This window comes from Carex rostrata, chromosome 35 (genome assembly GCF_964058835.1).
Source record: "Carex rostrata chromosome 35, lpCarRost1.2, whole genome shotgun sequence".
NCBI classification, from domain to species: domain Eukaryota; kingdom Viridiplantae; phylum Streptophyta; class Magnoliopsida; order Poales; family Cyperaceae; genus Carex; species Carex rostrata.
The window spans coordinates 1586371-1606540 of NC_135952.1; the positions used below are offsets into that span (position 1 = coordinate 1586371).

The window sequence follows — 20170 nt, forward strand, 5'->3', positions numbered from 1 at the left end:
GACAAAATGTCTAACAACTAGTGATAAAGAAAGATATATTATATATGGCTGGCTGGTTGTTGTAACCTATGATCATGCATGCATAGTGTTTCAAATGTTGCTACTAATTTTAAATTTTGGTGATGGAAAGACTTGGACTTGGGAGTCAATATTTTGTTTTGCTCAACGATTGATTGCATGCCCCTTAATTAATTTATTGAAAATTAAAGGAGGAATATTGAAGACGTGGGGGAGATCAGGACAATGGCGGCTAACTAATTCTAATTTTAAAATGAAAATTTTATAGAATTATTTTAGAAATGATGCATTTGCATGCAAAATTAAGAATATTTTGAAATATTTTTGTATAAAATGAATCAGTTAAAAAATTATAATTAAGTAAGTTAAGAATAATAAAAAATGTTTGGATGGTTTTTTTTTTATCTTTTGTCTCAAATTAAAATATTTTTTTCATTTTTACCTGAAAAATAATAATTTTATTTTACCATCCGAAGATTAGAAAAAAAAAAAAAAACTTCAGTAGACGAAATTACTGAGAACTGGTCTTTAGTTTAGTGGCTAAGAATAACGCTATTTAAGTGGAGAATGCGAGTTTAAGATCGAACTAGAAAATTATTTGTAAATATTTATAGTTGAGAAATCCCAATATTTATTGTCAAAATTAAATTAAATTAGTGAATCCAATTAATAACTCTAGTGATAAAATATTAAGAATTCAAGCATCTAGGGGCCAATGATAAGGAAGTTGTGAGCCTTTCTGCATCACTAAAAAATAACTAAATATATATAATAGACCCATCATGTATAAAAAAAAAAACTTAATTTTATAATTATCTTGAGAAGACTTTCCTTCCTATATATATTCTCAATTTAATTTTCCAAATAAATAGACCATTATTTATTTTATTCAGATAAGTGTGCATATATATTGTAAAGTAATTCTGACAATATTTGAATTAAAGTTTAATTAGTGTTCATTTCAGTTCAGATAAATGCATATTTAGTAAGAGGAGGGATCCAATTACATCTTTTTTGGTGACACCGAATTACACTCTCTATTTTTTAAGTTTTCAAAGTTCAAATAGTCAATCCAAACCGTTCAACATAATGGATATATTAAGATGTGCTTGTAGATCAAATTTAACATTTTTTTTTACTATTTATTAAGTATTTAACAATATCGCTATATTCAGACTATTGAATTTTTGTACCCATCTTAATAAAAAGTAAACAAATTCGAAAACAATGTCAAATTTGATCTGCAAGCACATTTTAATATATCCATCTTGAACGGTTTGGATCAACTATTTAGATTTTAAAAATATAGGGTGTAATCTGGTGTCACAAAAAAAAAATAGTGTAAGTGCATGGATTCCTCCTCATTTAGTAATTCATATAATGAATCTGAAATTTCAAAATGACTATCAATTATTATTTTATAATGAAATACATAACTAAAATACATAATAAAAAATATATTCTAAAATGAGAGAGAAATATCTATTTTCTCTCTGAAAGTAGTTCTCTGATAAAAATAAAATAAATAAAACTAGAGAATAATATAGAATTGGTTCCAACAATTGCCACAAAAGAAATACAGGATTTCTTTCCACACATTTGACCCTGCAAATTTAAAAGTCTACTCAGATGGCTAAATTCCATTTTAATTAAATTAATTAATGAAATTTATGATGTCAGATATTTGTTCTAGATATTTGTTCTAGAGATAATGATGCCAGCTATTAATTTGTCCTAGAGCTGATCCTACGTGTAATCTGGAGTCACATGAGGAATAGTAATTTTATTTAACTCACTAGATTTCAAAGAAAAAAAAATCCTTTGAAGGTTTAAATCTATTGAGTTAATTTTTTATATATATTTATGGGGCCACCTTTTTTCTGATATAACATGATGGAAAAAATGATTTAGTCATATTTAATTTTCATATTGTAGGTGCTGTGTTCAAGCTCCAGTTGTCAGTAGACACAGAATATAAATATGAACAATTGTGAGTTTTCTCTATTATTTAAAAAAAAAATCCAAAGTATTACAGAATCATTATTTAACTTCTTTTTAAATCATTGATCCAAGACAGGGTGCCAACTTTATTTCTTCTCAAAATTAAGCAATTACAAGAGATCAATTACATTTTTATTTAATAACCGTTTCTTCAGTAAATTTAACTTCAAAAGCAATCAGATAAGTTGAGGATGATAAATTTAAATTGTTGAAATTAGTCTATTTAATAAATGATGTATTCATATGAAAATATTATAAAATTTTGAATTAATTTAATATAAATTAATTGATTAAAAGATATTTATAATTAGATTTTAATATTCCCCCTGACCCCCTCCCTCCCACCATAAAAATCATTCAAAAATCTCTCAAATCGATCTACTTTTAACCAGGACCACCTTCTAAAAAATTGCCTACGAATTTACAACTGACACGTAAAAGTATTGATATATAATATATGAAGTACTAATATCGAACATACCAAGTATTTCTAAAAACTGGACATATAATTAACACTTTATGAAGATTTTACAACTGGAACTAGTTGGGCTTTAATTTGAATTGGAATCTTCCATAAATGCAATTTAAATACTTTTTACTATGCCCAAAGAAATATCAAGTATTTAATAATAACAGGTCAAGCATTTATTTATACCTATATACTTTTAAGTCTTATACTTAAGTTTTTAATTCTAATACAATAATACATAAGTTTTTAAGTCTAAACACTTAAGCTTTCAAGTATTTATACCTAGTACATTGAGTTTTTATACATTGCATATTAAGAGGATAAAAACATTGGAGCAAATAAAACGTGAAAATACTTCAATATGAATCTCTTTTGAAAGAGAAAATCAAGTACAAGATGTTTGTAGTTTTAGATTCGCAAAATTCTCATAGATCGTCAGAAATATGAACGAGCTGATTGAACTGAGAAAAATAAACTTCTCCTCTAAAAACATGTAAAAAAATGAGTGGGTGACGTAATTAAAGAAAGAAAAGAATAAATTTTTTATTTTTGATGTAAGTGTTAATACTTATGAATGCAAATGTTGATATATAACATATTAAGTATTTATATTAAGATATTAAATGTACGCCGAAAAAAAAATGAAAGTCCTAAATTCGATAAAAAAAAAAAGTTACGAAAGATCAAAAAGGAAAAAAAAAATTGGGATGGAATTTTTTTGGAGAACAGGTAATTTCTCTAATTGTAATTATAATTATAATTTCAAAGTCTAGAGCGAACCATAGATAATCCAAAAACCAGCAACTGGTCGGTAAACAATTACAAAATGAGACAGCGTAGCTATTTTGGGCTAGGTCACATGATTTGGACTTTGTTATATAAACGAGTAAGACTACTGATATATATATATATATATATATATATATATATATATAGTCTATTCTATATTCATTATCCGGTTAATTATAAAAAAAATTATATGTAATTTATATATTAATGAACAATGAATAAACATTCTTCAAATGCTTTTGGTTTTTCGAAAATGCATTAATTTTTATTTAATTTTTTAAAATTGGACAGTTGATTATCCTATGTAGTTCTGTTATACTTAGTTAACTATTAAATTAAATAAATAAATTCCAACAAATTCCAATAAAATTTAAACCTTTGAAACACGTATATATGTGTGAAATGAATCTGTGTTAATGTTTTATTTAGTAAATAATAAAACTAATTATTATATTAGCATTACCCGTTATTTTACCCACTAGTACTGTTTCGTTATTCTACAATCATAACGGGCAAGGGAAGGGTACGGGTAAGGTAATTCATAGTGGATAAGGGTTGGGTATGTGTACAGACAATTTATTACGGGTAGGGATATGAAAAATGCTTCCATCCGATCCTTATCGTACCAGTTGACACCCCTAGCGATTATGGCAAAATTGGGATAATTAAATTTTAAGATTTATAAGATTTATTTTGTGTAAAAAAATCGAAATATAAAACTTTGTCCGGTGCAATATTTCTGCAAACATGTTGATATCATAGAGCAATGATCCGGAAAATTAAGTAACCTGAAAATAGAATTAACAAGGAAATGTAAAACCGAACACATGAGATATAAGAATTACAAATTTAAAAATGACAATAACAGAACATGTATTAAACCTCAACCCGGACCAAATTACATCCAAAAGCTAAATCTAGCATGCCTATATGCAGCCTTGCTACAACCATAAGAACAATTTGACATTCAAATTTTCATAAATTATTGAAAATAGAACAAGAAAACTAAATAACAAAAAGTGCCCATAAAATAATTTACTTTTTAACACATGAAGGAAATTAATTGTGCACAAAATAATTTAATCAACCAGTACTTAAGTTACTGATAATCAGTACTGGTACTTGCATCAGCATGCATCTGGGCTGAAGCCAATTTCTCCATTCCATACATCATACATCACATTAAATGTTCTCTGTTGGACATTTCCAAAAATGCCCAAGTCGGTCCGTTTTCTATTGCTGGCAAATGCGAGGCAGGCTTGCGAGTTGCCAATCGCATACAATATTCCATTAGGATCAAGATCCAACGATACATCATTTAAAAATTGGATGCCGACAGATGGAATTGTGATAATGTCGAGCCCAGTGAAGTCATAGCACGTGTCGAATAACGAAAAACTCGGTGCCATCTTGTACTGCTTCATGTGCTTTCTAAATGTCGATCTGAGAGCCTTGTAGGCGTCAGGAGGTAGCCGGGTAATTACAGTACCAGAGTCGATTATTGTACCAGCTTTTGGGAATACCTTTGATTGTATCTTCAATGATTCACCAGCAACACTTAGTCCAGTCATATTTAAAAAATAATAATATTGTCCTGACCTAAGGTTCGCCGGAATCGGGGTGCGTTTAGTGTTTGGTAAGTAGCTGTCGGTACCAAATTTCAGGTAGCCTGTGGAGCTTGACACACCAGGTAAACAATACGAGAAAATGCGGTGATATTTGTCGGAAGTTTGCAACACAAACGAATCATTGGCAGGACCGAGAGCAAGCAATCCTGCAATTTCTCCAAAAAGCCCTTCATTGTCTTGACCACATCCAAACCGGAATTTTTCGATCACATCAGGGTTAAGTGTCAGTGTGTCTTCGGCATAGTAACCGATTGTGTACGATCCATCTCCATATAGTACACCATACAAGCAAGACGAATTCGAACAACCGAAACTGACAGCATTACATGGAATCGAGTTACAAGATACATTTGCAAAGGTAGTGGATTGAGACGGGTCGAAGATCGGATCTAGCTGCATGTAGCAGTATTGACACGGTTCGCACTGGATCCATGTGACCTCACTGCCTGTATCAAAGACAAGAGTCAGAGTTTTACTAGGCGTGCCGAAGCCAACTTGTACAATGTAATTGCCGACACCATATGAGCCACCGTATTGAGCTGGGATTTTTGATGAGGCCAATGGATCTGAGTTATTTGCTTGGCCAGAAAGAGCGGCGACGCGACTCTGAATATAATTAACTCGTGATTGATCATTGGATAGGATTTGTTCGGGGGATATGTTCTGACGAGAGGATAACGTAGAGCAGGGACCGTAGCGATCAACAACTCTCAGTCTGGACTTGCTATCTACAAATTAATGTTGCACATGAATTGATTAACAATAGACATAAAATGATTAATATTTTAAGTCTCTTAATTATTCTTTGTAATAATCACTAGGATTAATTAACTAATCAACTATTGAAGTCCAATGTACCATCATGGCTGTGCTAGTTTAGTATCTGAAAAACAAGAAATAACTAATGGATTACTAAAACAAGGACATCTTTATGCTATCCCCCTTTCTCTCTCCATAAATTACTTTTAAGTACATAATAAATACATAACAGCCAAAAAGACTAACTAATGTGGACTTCAAATAATTATTAAATTTAGAAAATGGAAAAATATATTTCAATTAAACTAAAATTAAATCACACAATTAACAATTTCATTCTAACACCTTACTTACAAAAATGTCCTTTCTGAACACAACTCAGAAAACATCAAGGCAATTTAAAGTTCCAAGGAGATAAAATTTTAGGTCAGGAGATTTCCAGAAATGGATATGATTGGGATAAAAGAGCACTGGTGTAGATTGAGAGAGAGAGGAGGAAGGGGGATGGATTGACTGTGTGAAGTGCTTTACTATTCTTAAGGAGGTCTAGCTCATCTGGAGGAAACAGAGAACCTCCCCAGAATTAACAGAGTAGTTTTGACTTCATACAGCACAAAAACGATAGAATCAAAACAGTACGGCATATAGTTGGTGCGTTGCATGAAACAAAAACTGCTCTGTTAATTGTACAGATCTTATCCATTTATTCTCGTTCGGACTTGAAGCAGAGACACCAACAAGGGAGATTATAATTCTTCAGAAAAGTTGATTACTGCACTATTCCGAACTTATAATTACTACTCTTCTAGAAGAATAATGGCACTATTCCGTTATTCCACTTGTCAGAGCGTTGCTAAAGTACAGGTCATATGTGTGACAGTGTGAGGCCTTCATAATAATAATATATAAGAAATAATTCAGATCAAGGGTTTTATTAACAATTACGTACTAGAGATATTTTAAATATTAACGAATTAAGACTGTTGTTGAATTGACAGCTGGACATAGACATTTTGCTATGAGAATATGAAAATAGTATGGATACCTTTTGAAGAGGAGCAAACATCACTTGACATGAGAGAATGTATATCCACCACATGAAAATTTTGCAAACCAAATGCAGAAATTGAGAAAGAGAGAAATAGCAACAAAGGGAGCAAGCAAGTAGCCATTATTAAGTTTGCTAAGATACTATTTTTGTTTTTTTGGGTATATAGTACTATTGGAAGAATACAATGAAGCACTCACCCCATGCATATACTATATATATACTATATATGCTTATATTATCTACACATATATTAAAAAAAACTCTAACCAATAGTTTCGTTCAGAATAAGATAGCTGTTCTGGCTCTTCATAATTATTATGTTAATAATTTATTGGTCCCAACTTGAACTGGTCCAATTAACTCAACTGCCATAAAATTCAACCCATGGATTAATTTACAAGTCACGGATCAGAACGTCTTCAACTCTTGCGCTTAGTTACTAAACGTGTCAGGACCAATTGTAATTAACCAGTAACTAATGGAATGCTGCTTAGTTACTAAACGTGTCAGGAGCAATTGTAATTAACCAGTAACTAATGGAATGCTGCTTAGTTACTAAACGTGTCAGGAGCAATTGTAATTAACCAGTAACTAATGGAATGCTGCTTAGTTACTAAACGTGTCAGGAGCAATTGTAATTAACCAGTAACTAATGGAATGCTGCTTAGTTACTAAACGTGTCAGGACCAGTTGTAATTAACCAGTAACTAATGGAATGCTGCTTAGTTACTAAACGTGTCAGGACCAGTTGTAACTTGTAACTAATGGTATGCATTTGTCAGACGGATGAGAATGCGGTCAATTAATTAGAATTTTATAAATAATTTTGTGTTTCATTAAAGTTATCTGCATATATTTATAATTTATTATAAATGATTAATTTAAACTCATTATGTACACATTAATCAAATAAAATTATTTTAACTTAATTTCGTTGTTAATTAATAAATTTGTATAAAATTAATACTTAAAAAAAATTCTGACAAGGCACAACAAAATATGTACTGATTAATCAGCTGATTTAACAGACTAAACGATACAATATATAATGGTAAAGACATGACGCAATAAATAATTGACTAAAATGCCTACGAGTCTTGTAATAAAAAAAGACTAATCTTGAATAAATGACGGATTAAATGAGAATAAACAGAATGAACATAAATAATCAAGAATAATCGGTCAATTAATCGAAAAAAACTAGCAAACACAACTCCAGCAAAGGTATTTTTGGCGATTTGACAACCACCACTGAATCCTTTTTTACAACAATGATCAGGACTTTAATATTTGTAAGGATTCTGATCGGATGGTGCCAATCCAAACTCAAACTTTAGGCTACATTAGGAGATCCGGACCCGAAGAAACTCGCCAATAATTTTCTTTCATAAATTCATATGTAATCCAACAAGAGGCCCGATATATTTTCATATTACATAGCTTGCATAAGGCCCATATACAATTTGGACCTAATTCAACCAGGCCTTTTTTTTTTCTCAATCATGCCACTATTCAATCAGAACCCAACTCAAAGAAAGCCCTATTAAGACTGTGCCTTGATACTTTCCAGTAGGGGTGTCAATGGGTACCATTCGGGTTGGGTGGAGGTATTTTCATATTCGTATCCATTATGATAACGAAAAAAAATATTTACCATTATCTATCTTTTCGAATACAGTACGAGTCAGATAAACAAATAAAAAAATACATTGACATTCTGATTGTGCTTTTGATAAAACATTTTTGAAAATAAGAAAAAAAATAATAATAATGAATACAACTAATTTTTATTATAAATTCATAATTCATATGTAATCCAAAAAGAGGCCCGATATATTTTCATATATTACATAGCTTGCATAAGGCCCATATACAATTTGGACCTAATTCAACCAGGCCCTTTTTGTTTTTCAATCATGCCATTATTCAATCAGAACCCAACTCAAAGAAAGCCCTATTAAGACTTTGTGCCTTGATACTTTCCAGTAGGGGTGTCAATGGGTACGATACGGATCGGGTGGAGGTATTTTCATATCCGTACTCATTATGATAACGAAAAAAAATCTTTACCATTATCTATCTTTTTGAATATGGTACGGGTCAGATAAACAGATAAAAAGTACCATTGACATTTCGATTGTGCTTTTGATAAAATATTTTTGAAAACAAGAAAAAAAGAAAATAATAATAATGAATACAACTAATTTGTATTATGAAAATTTAATAAAATACAAAACTTTATTTTATCATGTATCATATTCATACAAAAATATATCTATATATATAATTTTATTTTTAAAAATTATTTTATACGAAAAAACATAAGATAACGGAAGAAAATCGTTATCCTTATAACGAAAAAAAAATCTTAACATTATTCATGTTTTTGGATACGATATGAATCGGGTAAACAGATAAAAGGGTGCTATTGACACCCCGACTTTCCAGTGGTTGAAATTTACAGATATATATTTTTGTTCGAAATAAATACATTCCAAAACGGAGCTTGGTACATTATATATATAGATGGACTAATTTGCTTTGAGAATTAAAAAAAAAGTTTTTACTTCCTGCTCATATATGTATTTTATATATTTATTGATTATTAACTTTTTGGGGCTGACGGGAGAAATGTGAATTACTTTTTGGGTCTGTATTTGACTTGCTTTTGATAAATGCATGGTTGAATTTTTTTTTCATCTTATCATGATATATATACTGTCATGCATGAAAGAACCTAATTACTGTGATGCATAAACAAATACATCACAGTAACAATACAATTGTCAGTCTCAATGACCAAGGCAAAAAGAATTTTCATAGGTGTTTAACACATGCACCACATAGAATGCGAGCCAATACATTTCATATATAACTCAGATATATTCTAGTTGTGTAACACGCTATGTTCCCATTTTTAAATATTACAATCTCCCATATATTATGCTTGATTCTTGACCTCGTTCAAAAGCTAATTTTTTTTTATAATTAGAAATTGTTCAAAAATAAGATACGGAACTAGAATGATTATATATTGTAAAATTTAGATAGCTAGGTAGAAGGACCGATCTGACCCAATTAATTTTTCTTTCTTCTTTGTTAACACTCCAAGTCTCCTCTAAATTTTTGAGTAATAATTCTAGTTTCATGTCATACCATTATTGAATATTTTCTAATTATAAAAAGTTCTTCCTCAAATAGGAGGGTCTTTGTTGACTGAATTATTTAGAGGAGTCAATGTGACCATGAAAGCACAAGATGGTTAATAATAAAATATAGTAGAAAAAAGGTTGACTACAGCTAATATTGCATTCAAAGTCTCCCAGTAGAAAGTTTATAGCGAAAAAATTCGGAAATTAAGCTAATATGACATGAAAAATCATGGACTTGAAAGTTTTTCTGAGAGCCATGCCTTATTTTATATTAACCATGTAGTGGTTACAGTGGTTTTCAATTGGAAACCGTGTGTGTGTGAGGTGTGAGGAAATAAAATATATAGAAAAGATTAATAGAAGAATAATTGTGGGGGTGCTTAATGCTTTTGGTGGAGATGAAAGTTCAGTAAAATAAAGAAAGAAAACTTATAGAGCATCTCCATCAATGTAATTGATTAGCAATTACAAGACAGTTGTCAAAGTGAAAATAACCACTAACTGTAAAATAAATGCATTCATGAAAGAGTAATAATTGTCAAAATTTACTTTTTAAATAATAGAACCGTCAATTTTCTTAAGAAATAGAAACTGCTAACAAGAATTTTGCAATGGCATTAATTTGCAAGTCATTGGAGATGCTTAAGTAAGTTAGAATATATGAGTGGGTAGAAACATAAAAGTAACAAAAAAATCACAAGAAATTAAGTTATAATAATATAATTTGTTTTACAGTTGGTTCCATTTTTCAAAATCTAATCTCCATCATTCTAAATGATTAAATTATTTACTATTGAATTCTATTTTTTAAAAATTCTGCAACAAGGTCGCTTACAATAGTGGGCAAAATTGTACTTTCTCAATACAGTGCTATTGGCAATACCCGTGTGGGTGTTAGATAAACTTGGTGAACTTAAGAGCACTCTAGTTCTACTCTATTAATTTATATTAATTTCTATAAATAAAAAAATTTAGATCTCCTTTGGAGAATTTTTTATTATTAGAAATTGATCAAAAAAAATGAGGTACAAAACTAGAATGATTACTGTAAAGGACCGAAATTGCCGGATCCAGTCAAAACTTTGGACCGAAACCTCTGAATCCCCCGGATCCAGCTCAAAATATATTTTTTGTTAACCAACATACTTCAATCTCTCGAATCTTTGGACCAAAACCTCCGAATTTAGTTGAAACTTTCGACCAAAACCCCCGAATCTAGCTCAAAATATTTTTTTTGTTAACCAACGTACTTCAATCTCTCCACCAAAAAAAAAAAAAAAAAAATTGACTGGATCCGGCGGTTCTGGCCTTTCTACCTATCTAAATTTGTAAGTAATCATTCTAGTTCCTTTTAATTATTTTTGAATATTTTCTAATTATAAAGAATTCTCTCTCCTTTGCATCTACAATTCTCCTTTTCTAAAAACTTCATCAGTCAAGTCAATAAATTCAATGTCCCCTTAATTCATTACACACTTTGTTAAATTAATATCTCCTCTTTGTTCCTGCTCAGTACTTGGGCAACCAAATTCTAAAATAAATGGCTCTCTATCTCCTTAAATTCTTCCCATTCATACTACTCTTACTTCTCCATAGCAGAACTCCTCATGCTGATCAGCTTCAACGCCGACCTTACTGCTCTGTTAATACCTCAGATACTACCTTTAAGAATAATCTCCAAGGCCTTCTCATGTCCATAATCACTGGTGCACAAACAAATGGCGGCTACTTCAACGACACGGTTGGCACAAATACTGATCGAATCTATGGCCTTGGCATATGCTATGCTGATGGCAACCTCACCACATGCAACAGTTGTCTTAGTACAATTGCCTCTGATATCACCAGCGATTGTCCTGACAGCAAAGATGCCGGTACCTGGTAATGAATATACTACATTAATTTTCTTACATTTAGAACCGTAGGTTTAGCGCAGTGGCATAAATTCAAGTCTCTTTAAAAGATGCTGGAGATGCATCGAAGCCCTTTAATAATAAAAAAAAGAAAATAAATTTTACTATATGAAGATAAACTTATAATGAAAAATTTCTATTATGTTCATACAAATTTTCAAAATAGTCAATCTCTGGTGAAAACACTTGATATCCAATATCTCATCTTGACATTCTTTTTCTATCTCCTTTTAATTATTTATCCTTTTATTAATTATTTAAAAAAATGACTTGACATTCTTTTTCTATCTTCTTTTATTTATTTATCCATTTATTTAATTATTTAAAAAAAATAAAATTGATCAAACTCAGTGTCCAGAACATCCACACTAGCTAATTTAATTTCTAACATTGATAGCTCGTTGATTTCATCACAATTCGGTATACAGAACATCGAACCTACATTAGTTTTTTACAACGAAACTTTGATAAATCGATATTAATTTGTTGGAACATCTACATTAAATAGGTACCAATTTGTTATAAAATATTGATGAATCGATATCAAAAACTAAATGTAGTGTCAATGTTCTGAACACTTGGTTTGAAAACCAAAATAAATGAAAGATAATTTTTTTTTTGGTTGATTTCATTCGACCAGATTAAATTTATTCTATGAGATTTTCCTCCAACAAAAAAGGAAAACATAAAAAACGATGCTCTGTCTCTCTCCATCAGCATCACTTGACTTTCAAAGGAAAAAGTTACAATAAAAAGTTAAATTGGGAGAAAAAAGTTGGCTAAATTGGAGAGAGAATGAGAAAAAATCGCCATTTAATTAATTGTCTTGTTGCTCAACAGTACTTTTTTTTTTGGAAATAGGAATAAAAAAAAATCGCACAAAATGGGATGATAATTTTTTATTTTAAAAAACTAGAAAGTACCAAATATGAGGATCGGTCTAACATTTGCAATGGTAGACTAATTCTAGAAATCGGTACAGTGAATGATATACAAGTAGCTTTGATTTTTAAGTTATGGTAAGGAGTGTACCGAATCCCATGATCGGTACTTATTTTTAAAAGTCAATTTAATTTGTACTTGGCGTCAAATTGAATTTAATTAATTTTACATTCCTTTTGGTGCTATGCGTAGCACAATACTTTTGGTGCTACATGCCCTTCCGTGTCATTTTCAAAGCTCAAATTGTTAATCTGAACTGCTCAACGTGATTTCCATATTGAAATATGCTTGAAGACCAAATTTTATATTTTTTGATATTTTTTAAGACAAATAAAATTGTTGTTTATTGACGGTCCAATTTTTTTTTAAAAAACAACGATTTTGTTTGTCTTAAAAAATAGCAAATATTTTCCAAAAAAATGAAATATTTGGTCTCCAAGCAGATTTCAACATAGAGATCATGTTGAGCTCTTCAAATAGACTATTTAAACTTTAGAAACAAAGATATGAGCGTGTAGCATGGCAGGGTGTATGCTAATTAAGGTTCAAATAAGAATCACCACATATATATATAACATTAGTTTTGGTTTACCTAAATGCAGGCTGGAATCAGGACCATGTTTTATTCGCTACTCGAACGAGAATTTTTTCAGTGTGGCAAACACAACTTCATACTCTATTTACTCTTCGGAGAACTATAAAGACCGTAAACTCTTCGGAAATGCACGGAACGCATTATTTTACCATCTAATTGCTAAAACAAATGCATCAGATAATATGGTAGCATCAGGGAAGGAAAGTGTGAATGGAATTGGTAAATTGTATGGGCTGTTGCAGTGTACAAGGGATTTAAATCATCAGGAGTGCTACAAATGCTTGAGCTCACTCATCAGTGACCTACAACCGCCATCTATGCTCGCATATAGTATAGGTGTGCGGTACTTCGGGTTTTCTTGCTTTGTGCACTATGAGATGTTTCCTATCATGCAAACTCAGGAAGGTATATTGCACTCAGGTTCACAACTAACTAGAGTTGGTTCGTGAGGAATTAACAGTTTAAAGTTCAATGAATGAATAGAAGAAAAAAATTCACATGCGCTGAATTCAGTGTACAAGATTTTTATTAATTCATGAAAGCGTTGATACCATCTGTTCCGTAACTATTATTATTTTGTCGCAGACATACCATCTGGCCCAAGTCCTGCTCCGCATGCTGCTGCTCCCACAACTGTACCAGGTTCAGATCCTGTCTCTCTATTAATTTGGTGGTGTGTTCGCCAAACAGTTTTTATTCCAAAAAATTGGAAAAAACTCCAATATGGTTCGATATCAAACTATCTTATTACAAAGTGAAATATCAAACTATATATTTTGTTACAGGAGTAGAATGTGAGGTCTAGAATGGTCTCAAACATTGAAACACCTGAGGTCAAACCAAGAAGTGCTTTTGTGGTTATTAGAATATTCAATTCATGCTAGTCAATAGAAGAAAATCTTGAAATTGCAATTAGATTTCTAAATTTTAGTAAAAAAAATTAAAGAAATGAATGCTCAAGATTTGGAGAGAATTCTGATAAATTCTATCCTGAGTTCTTCACACATGATTGCAGATATTGGTACAAAGCTCCCGAAGAAATCAAACACAACTATAATTGTTGCAGTAGTTGGTGGTGTTGCTACTCTTCTAGTCGCAATAACAATTTGCATTTGGTTTAAAAGAAAGTGGTCCCTTTTCAGTGGAACAAAATGTACGTCCATACTTATATTAATTTCAACCTCCAAGTGGACATAACTGAAACTTAACTATAATTAAGCATATATACCAATGACAAAAAGACCCCATTTGTGGTTAATGCTTTATATTTTATCTTAATAAATCAACCTAATATGATTTTTGTATACATATATCTTTTTTGTCTTGTGCTGGTACTTCAGTGTTTTTAGAGGAATTACAAGAAGCTGCAGGGTCAGAATTTCTCATTTACGACTTCACTACCATCAGAAATGCTACCAGCAACTTCTCTGATAAAAATAAACTTGGCAAAGGCGGTTTTGGACCAGTTTTTAAAGTAAACCAATCAGAACTTCATATATCTCTATTTTTCAAGCTGTATACAGTATGCACAACAGTAATATGTAGTCAAATAACATGATAAGAATATTTTTTTTGGCAGGGAACACTTCCCAATGGTCAAGAAATAGCAGTCAAAAGGCTCTCAACAAGTTCGACACAGGGAGCAACTGAATTCAAGACTGAGGTTGAACTACTTGTGCGACTTAGGCACAACAATTTAGTACAATTGCTGGGATGCTGTATATCCAAAGATGAGAGAATGCTTTGCTACGAATACCTTCCTAATAGAAGTCTTGATAAGATCCTTTTTGGTAAAGTTTCGATCAGCAGCGAACCTTGGGTTTCCTATTATTCTGTTATTTGTTTTTTTTTTTTGTATTATTTTTGTGTTGAGGCTTCGATGTTTTCTAACGAAATTTGGAAAACTTTTGTCAAAATTGGCCTGGTTACACAAAGATCAGGATTCAAGACTCGTCATTTAAAAACAATCAGTAATTTTTTGTCTATTATGTCAAGTTATTATTTTCTAGTCATGTTGATTAGTTGTTTCACTCAAGAAGAACTAAAATGCCTTTTGTCTTACTGCAGGAACTGACGATATCAAATGCAAGGAGCTCGAATGGAGTAGACGTTACAGGATAATTAAAGGCACTTGTCGCGGTCTACATTACCTCCATGAGGAATCACCATTAAAAATTGTACATCGTGATTTCAAAGCCAGTAATATATTGCTTGATAGAGATATGAATCCAAAGATTGCAGATTTTGGGCTTGCAAAGCTCTTTGATTTTAATTGAATATTTTGTATATTTTACATGAGAATTCTGGTATACTAATATAGATGAGGAGATTAGTAATCAGGCAACAATCTGCCATATTATTTCATTCCCTTTCTAGAGATTTATTTCTATATTTTACAACAAGATACAAAGCAATAAATAAAATTATGCTCCAGCTTGCTATATTCGGCTGAGTGCCCCCACCTTCCATCTTTGTCTTGGCATAGATTTCCTGTGGCACTCCAACAAGAAATCCCAATCATTATCAAGATATTAGTGGTCGAATTGTAGAGTGGTGCAATTACATATATTGACAAATATATTGTTATCTTTTCTAGAAAAAAGATATAGCACAGTTAAAAAGAATTCAGTTTTCACCTAAAAGATACCTACCTAATCATCATTTTATATACTTTTTCTCAAGCAGTTTGTATAACGCAGGAACTGGATAAACATTGAATGTGTTATTATCAACAATTGAAAACAACTGTATCCAAATCTTTTATTTATCTTAATTTCCTACTTTACTACAAAAAAACTACGTACGGATCCTCTCCAATTGGAATAGAATTCATTGATATCTTTGCACAAATCTGAACCCTTCATTTATATCAGATCTGATGTAAATTAACCATTGGATAATAAATGGAAGCTTAAATCCATTATTAAGGCCATGGAATGGACTTTTGTGCAAAACGAGGTTATAATTCCCGGCCACAATATAGAGTATGGCTAGTATATATAATATCAATGTCATTTAAGACTATATAAGACCAACTTCAAAATCTATTAAATCGACTTCAAACGGTGAATCCAAACCGTTCAAACCGATCTACTTCATTAGTTATGCGTTTACATGCAAATTTATAAATTTTTGAATTTATTTAGTATCAAGTCAAGCGGTCAAATGAGTGACTTTTAAGTTAATTTTAATACATTCATTTTTCAACATTTTTACCGCTTGATTTGATACTAAAATAACTCCAAAATATAAAAAAAAAATTACATGTAAACGCACCACTCATAAAGTAATTAAATTGGTTTGAATGATTTGAACTCTATTCAATCAATTTTGAAGTTAGTCTATATGATACCAATGTCATACTAGCGGACTCCACAAGATATAATCCTTTATTTTGACACGTGTAACCTCACCTAGGTTCACTACTGGACAAAAGATACACACACACTCTCTCTCTCTCTCTCCACTTCTATTTCTCTTTATATATATTCTTCAAATCAAGTTTTGTTTAAATCATCTGATCAGCTAGCTCCTGCAAGGCATTTTGCTATTCAAGTTTCAATAATGGCTTCCTCTTCTTCCTCCGGGCCCCAATCCCATAAGTCCTCTCTGGTAAGTTTAATTTTCATGAAATTAATACATGATCATACATTATCTCTATTCTGTGTTAAATTTATGATTATATTTTTTTTAATTTTTTTTTTTCAGGCGGACTTTACTCTTGTGGATCCGACTGTGCCAAAACTAAATATAAGTGTAAGTAATGTGATTAAATATCAAATATAATAGGGACTAATAAATAATTGAGGGTGAGAATATATATTTATATTTCAGGTGCATGCATGCCAATCATTTAATTAGCACCAATTTATATGCATTAAGAAATGGTAGCTAGGTACTGCTGTGTCTTCAAAAGAAGTAGACAATTAATAACAGATTTGATTAGACTAGGTGTTGATTAAATGATGCTTTCTTGAAGGTTATAATAGTGATATCTGATATGTAACTAAGACAGCATGCATATAATCTTGAACTAATAATCACATATTTGTAAACATTTTGCAGGATGTACTAGCAGGCACGAGGCTAGTTACTCAGAAAAAATTATGCATGTCTGATATTGCACGACGAATAGTTTTAATTAAGGTTTAAATTCTAAATTCCACTTTCATATATATAAAAAACTAAAACACCTTGGTTCCTATGTGTGAAAATCACAAATAGTTCAGGATATGTATAAATCCTATCTGATTCCTATCATTCAACCTAAAATAATGTACTATCATTTCTTAATGACATTGAACCATCTTAATTAGTTCTTTCATTAGATAATTAATTTATAAACCTAGCTTTTCAGTACTGGATATTATGTGTTAACAATTGAAAGTTATAATTGCTAGGACGAAGCTGAGAAAAACATGCCGCTAATTCGAGAAAATGAAAGCATGCGTATAAAAGTTTACGATATCAAAACATTTGATATTTGGTACTTCACATATAGGTATGTTGGTTGATTAATATAGCTTTTTCATAATACCTACAAATTAATATGTTCGTTGAATATTTTAGTTGGCCTACATTAGGATTTTTTTTTTTTTTTACCTTATGCATCATATTAATAAATATGCAAATAGATGCCAAGTACAAAGAGAGATTGATCAATGATGAGTAGTGATATCTAATTGAAATTTCATTTTCTCCATTAATTAGTTAAATAAAAAAGTTTATTGATTAAATCTTTTATCATAGATTTAATTCCGAGATTACAAGGCATGTCAAATTATAAATATCATTTACCCTTGCATTGTTCCGCAAAAATATATTGCGAACCGTTATCTATACCAGCGCTCAAATGTCATGCATGTTATATTGTACATATATAGACTTAGAATAAGATATCAAATAGGAATGTAAAATAATTTAACAATTTTACATGTACTTCTATTTAATCAATCTCTTTATCCATAATATAAAAAAGAGTTCATGAATCCTGCTGTCCTGGAATAGGTGTTATGCGAACAGCAAGAAGAGGAAAAGCTACTTTTTAGAAAATGCAGGTTATTTTATTTTTGCTCCCTTAAAACAGTAGTAGTGCTTATTTATTTTCAACGCAAAATCATGAGTTTCTAAATATAATATTGTTACTTGCCAATGCATTTTCATTACGTACTAAGGTGACTATATTCGAAGGCACAGGCTTCGAACCAATGATATCATTAAGATATACCGAGATGACAAAGACAACTTGGTATGTAATTGTTCCGAATTCTTATAGAAAACTTCTAATAAGAAAATTCCTGTACTTAATTTAAAAAAAAAAATCTAAATACTCTTCCTTCACAATACACAGATAATTAGGTCTGAGAAAGCTAGGGTTCCCAAGAAAATGGGTTTTCGGCGATACCGTGGAGACTACAAGTTGATAACGGCCGACTTTATGGCTCAGAGGCCACGACCCTCGGAGTTGTTCTCCTCGTGGATTGATGACAACACAAACTCGTCTTCAGAAAACATCAACCCTGCCTTTCTCCACGAGATGATGCCACTCCCATCGCCAGATGAGCCATCCAACCCCGTGCATGATGAATTTTAATTAATTAATCTGAATTGTATATAATTAATGTATCTTCTGTACTGTTAATGATGTTTTATTTCATGTATGAATGGGGCAGTGAGCTTTTATTTTGTTTTTTGTTTGCTGATGACATCAAATAAAGTTTGCTTGAAATTTGATTGCAAAGCATATGCCTGTATATATTATATAATGCAATCTTTTGATTTACTATAGAGTCATGCCATATAATATAGACGTAATTAATTATTCAAATATATGTACCTGTTAAAGAAAAAAAAATATTTCGATGATTTTTACATGGAAAAATCAAGTATTTGAATAACAAAATATATATATATGCATGTATGTACAATTATCAATGTTATATAAATAATACGGTCCATCTAATGCAATGTACACTCTTCCTTGTGCACAGAAAATTAACATGCATGGACTCCAATGTGATTAACATGCAAAAAAGGAATTAACTAGAACCAGTTGTCGTAGTCCCATACAAATTGTGCTCCATGTAATCATACACACATTGTGACTAAATTATACAGTTGTGTAGTCCCAAACAAATGGCCACACAGAAGATAAGAATTTTTTAGACATATATATATATATATATATAGTATGTATTGTGAAAATTTTAAATCGAACATGAAGTTATTATATGATTAGATAATTAACAGTATCGCAATGTATATATTATATGTATAGATAGCTAGATTTCCAAGTTGAATCTATCTAGCTCTTTCAGGTTGAATGTATATTATATATTAATATAAGAAAGCTTTAAGAGGAAAGTATACATTGGTACAGTTGTTATCATTAAATTTTTACCGTTATAATATTTATTAAGTAGAAACTAGGTATCGGCCATATCCGCAGTCACAGGAAATAGTTGGGATTCCTAGTTCCCTTTTTGTAATTTTGTATACTTTTCATTGATGTCTATGTCAGTGCTGTTTGTTTATATATAGTAACGTTAGTATAAGATATGTTAATGGGTTATTTTTTCTTTCATGCTTGAATGATAAACTGCTCAATAAAATATACATCTTTTTTCTTTCATGCTTGAATGATAAACTGCCAGCCCTAATTTTTGTTTTTTTTTTCTTTAATTTTTGCACCTTGATATAGTTAGCAACTCATTATTCCATATATTAGCGTCTCTACAAATGAAAAAAAAAAAAAATCATTCACCACATGCAAATTCCTGAAGCGTTCTCTCTCTTTAAAGAACTTCCTTTTCTTTGAAAACTTGACAGAGGAGCCAAGTGCTCTTTCAAATAA

At 30.9% G+C, this 20170-nt stretch overlaps 2 protein-coding genes across 2 annotated transcripts; one reads left to right on the forward strand and one right to left on the reverse strand.

Annotated features, from left to right (window-relative positions):
- Positions 1-4286: 4286 nt before the first annotated feature.
- On the reverse strand, positions 4287-6874 carry LOC144549515 (aspartyl protease family protein At5g10770-like). Its single transcript, XM_078298278.1, has 2 exons — positions 6710-6874; positions 4287-5633 (listed from the first exon to the last, which is right to left on the reverse strand). The coding sequence occupies exons 1-2, from the start codon at positions 6834-6836 to the stop codon at positions 4405-4407; spliced, it is 1356 nt and encodes a 451-aa protein (XP_078154404.1). The 5' UTR covers positions 6837-6874; the 3' UTR covers positions 4287-4404.
- A 4504-nt stretch (positions 6875-11378) lies between these two features.
- Positions 11379-15593, forward strand: LOC144549313 (cysteine-rich receptor-like protein kinase 8). Its single transcript, XM_078298029.1, has 6 exons — positions 11379-11748; positions 13325-13722; positions 14333-14474; positions 14725-14791; positions 14897-15107; positions 15385-15593. Exons 1-6 carry the CDS (start codon positions 11408-11410, stop codon positions 15591-15593), a joined length of 1368 nt encoding a protein of 455 aa, XP_078154155.1. The 5' UTR covers positions 11379-11407.
- Positions 15594-20170: the final 4577 nt, after the last annotated feature.

Bases quoted from the DNA above. Each gene is read 5' to 3' on its own strand.
- LOC144549313 (XM_078298029.1), top strand. From the start codon at position 11,408: ATGGCTCTCTATCTCCTTAAATTCTTCCCATTCATACTACTCTTACTT. The intron at 13,723-14,332 runs GTATATTGCACT...ACATGATTGCAG, and splicing joins TATCATGCAAACTCAGGAAG to ATATTGGTACAAAGCTCCCG. The intron at 15,108-15,384 runs GTAAAGTTTCGA...GTCTTACTGCAG, and splicing joins TCTTGATAAGATCCTTTTTG to GAACTGACGATATCAAATGC.
- LOC144549515 (XM_078298278.1), bottom strand. From the start codon at position 6,836: ATGGCTACTTGCTTGCTCCCTTTGTTGCTATTTCTCTCTTTCTCAATT. The intron at 5,634-6,709 runs GTATCCATACTA...ATTAATTTGTAG, and splicing joins TGTTTGCTCCTCTTCAAAAG to ATAGCAAGTCCAGACTGAGA.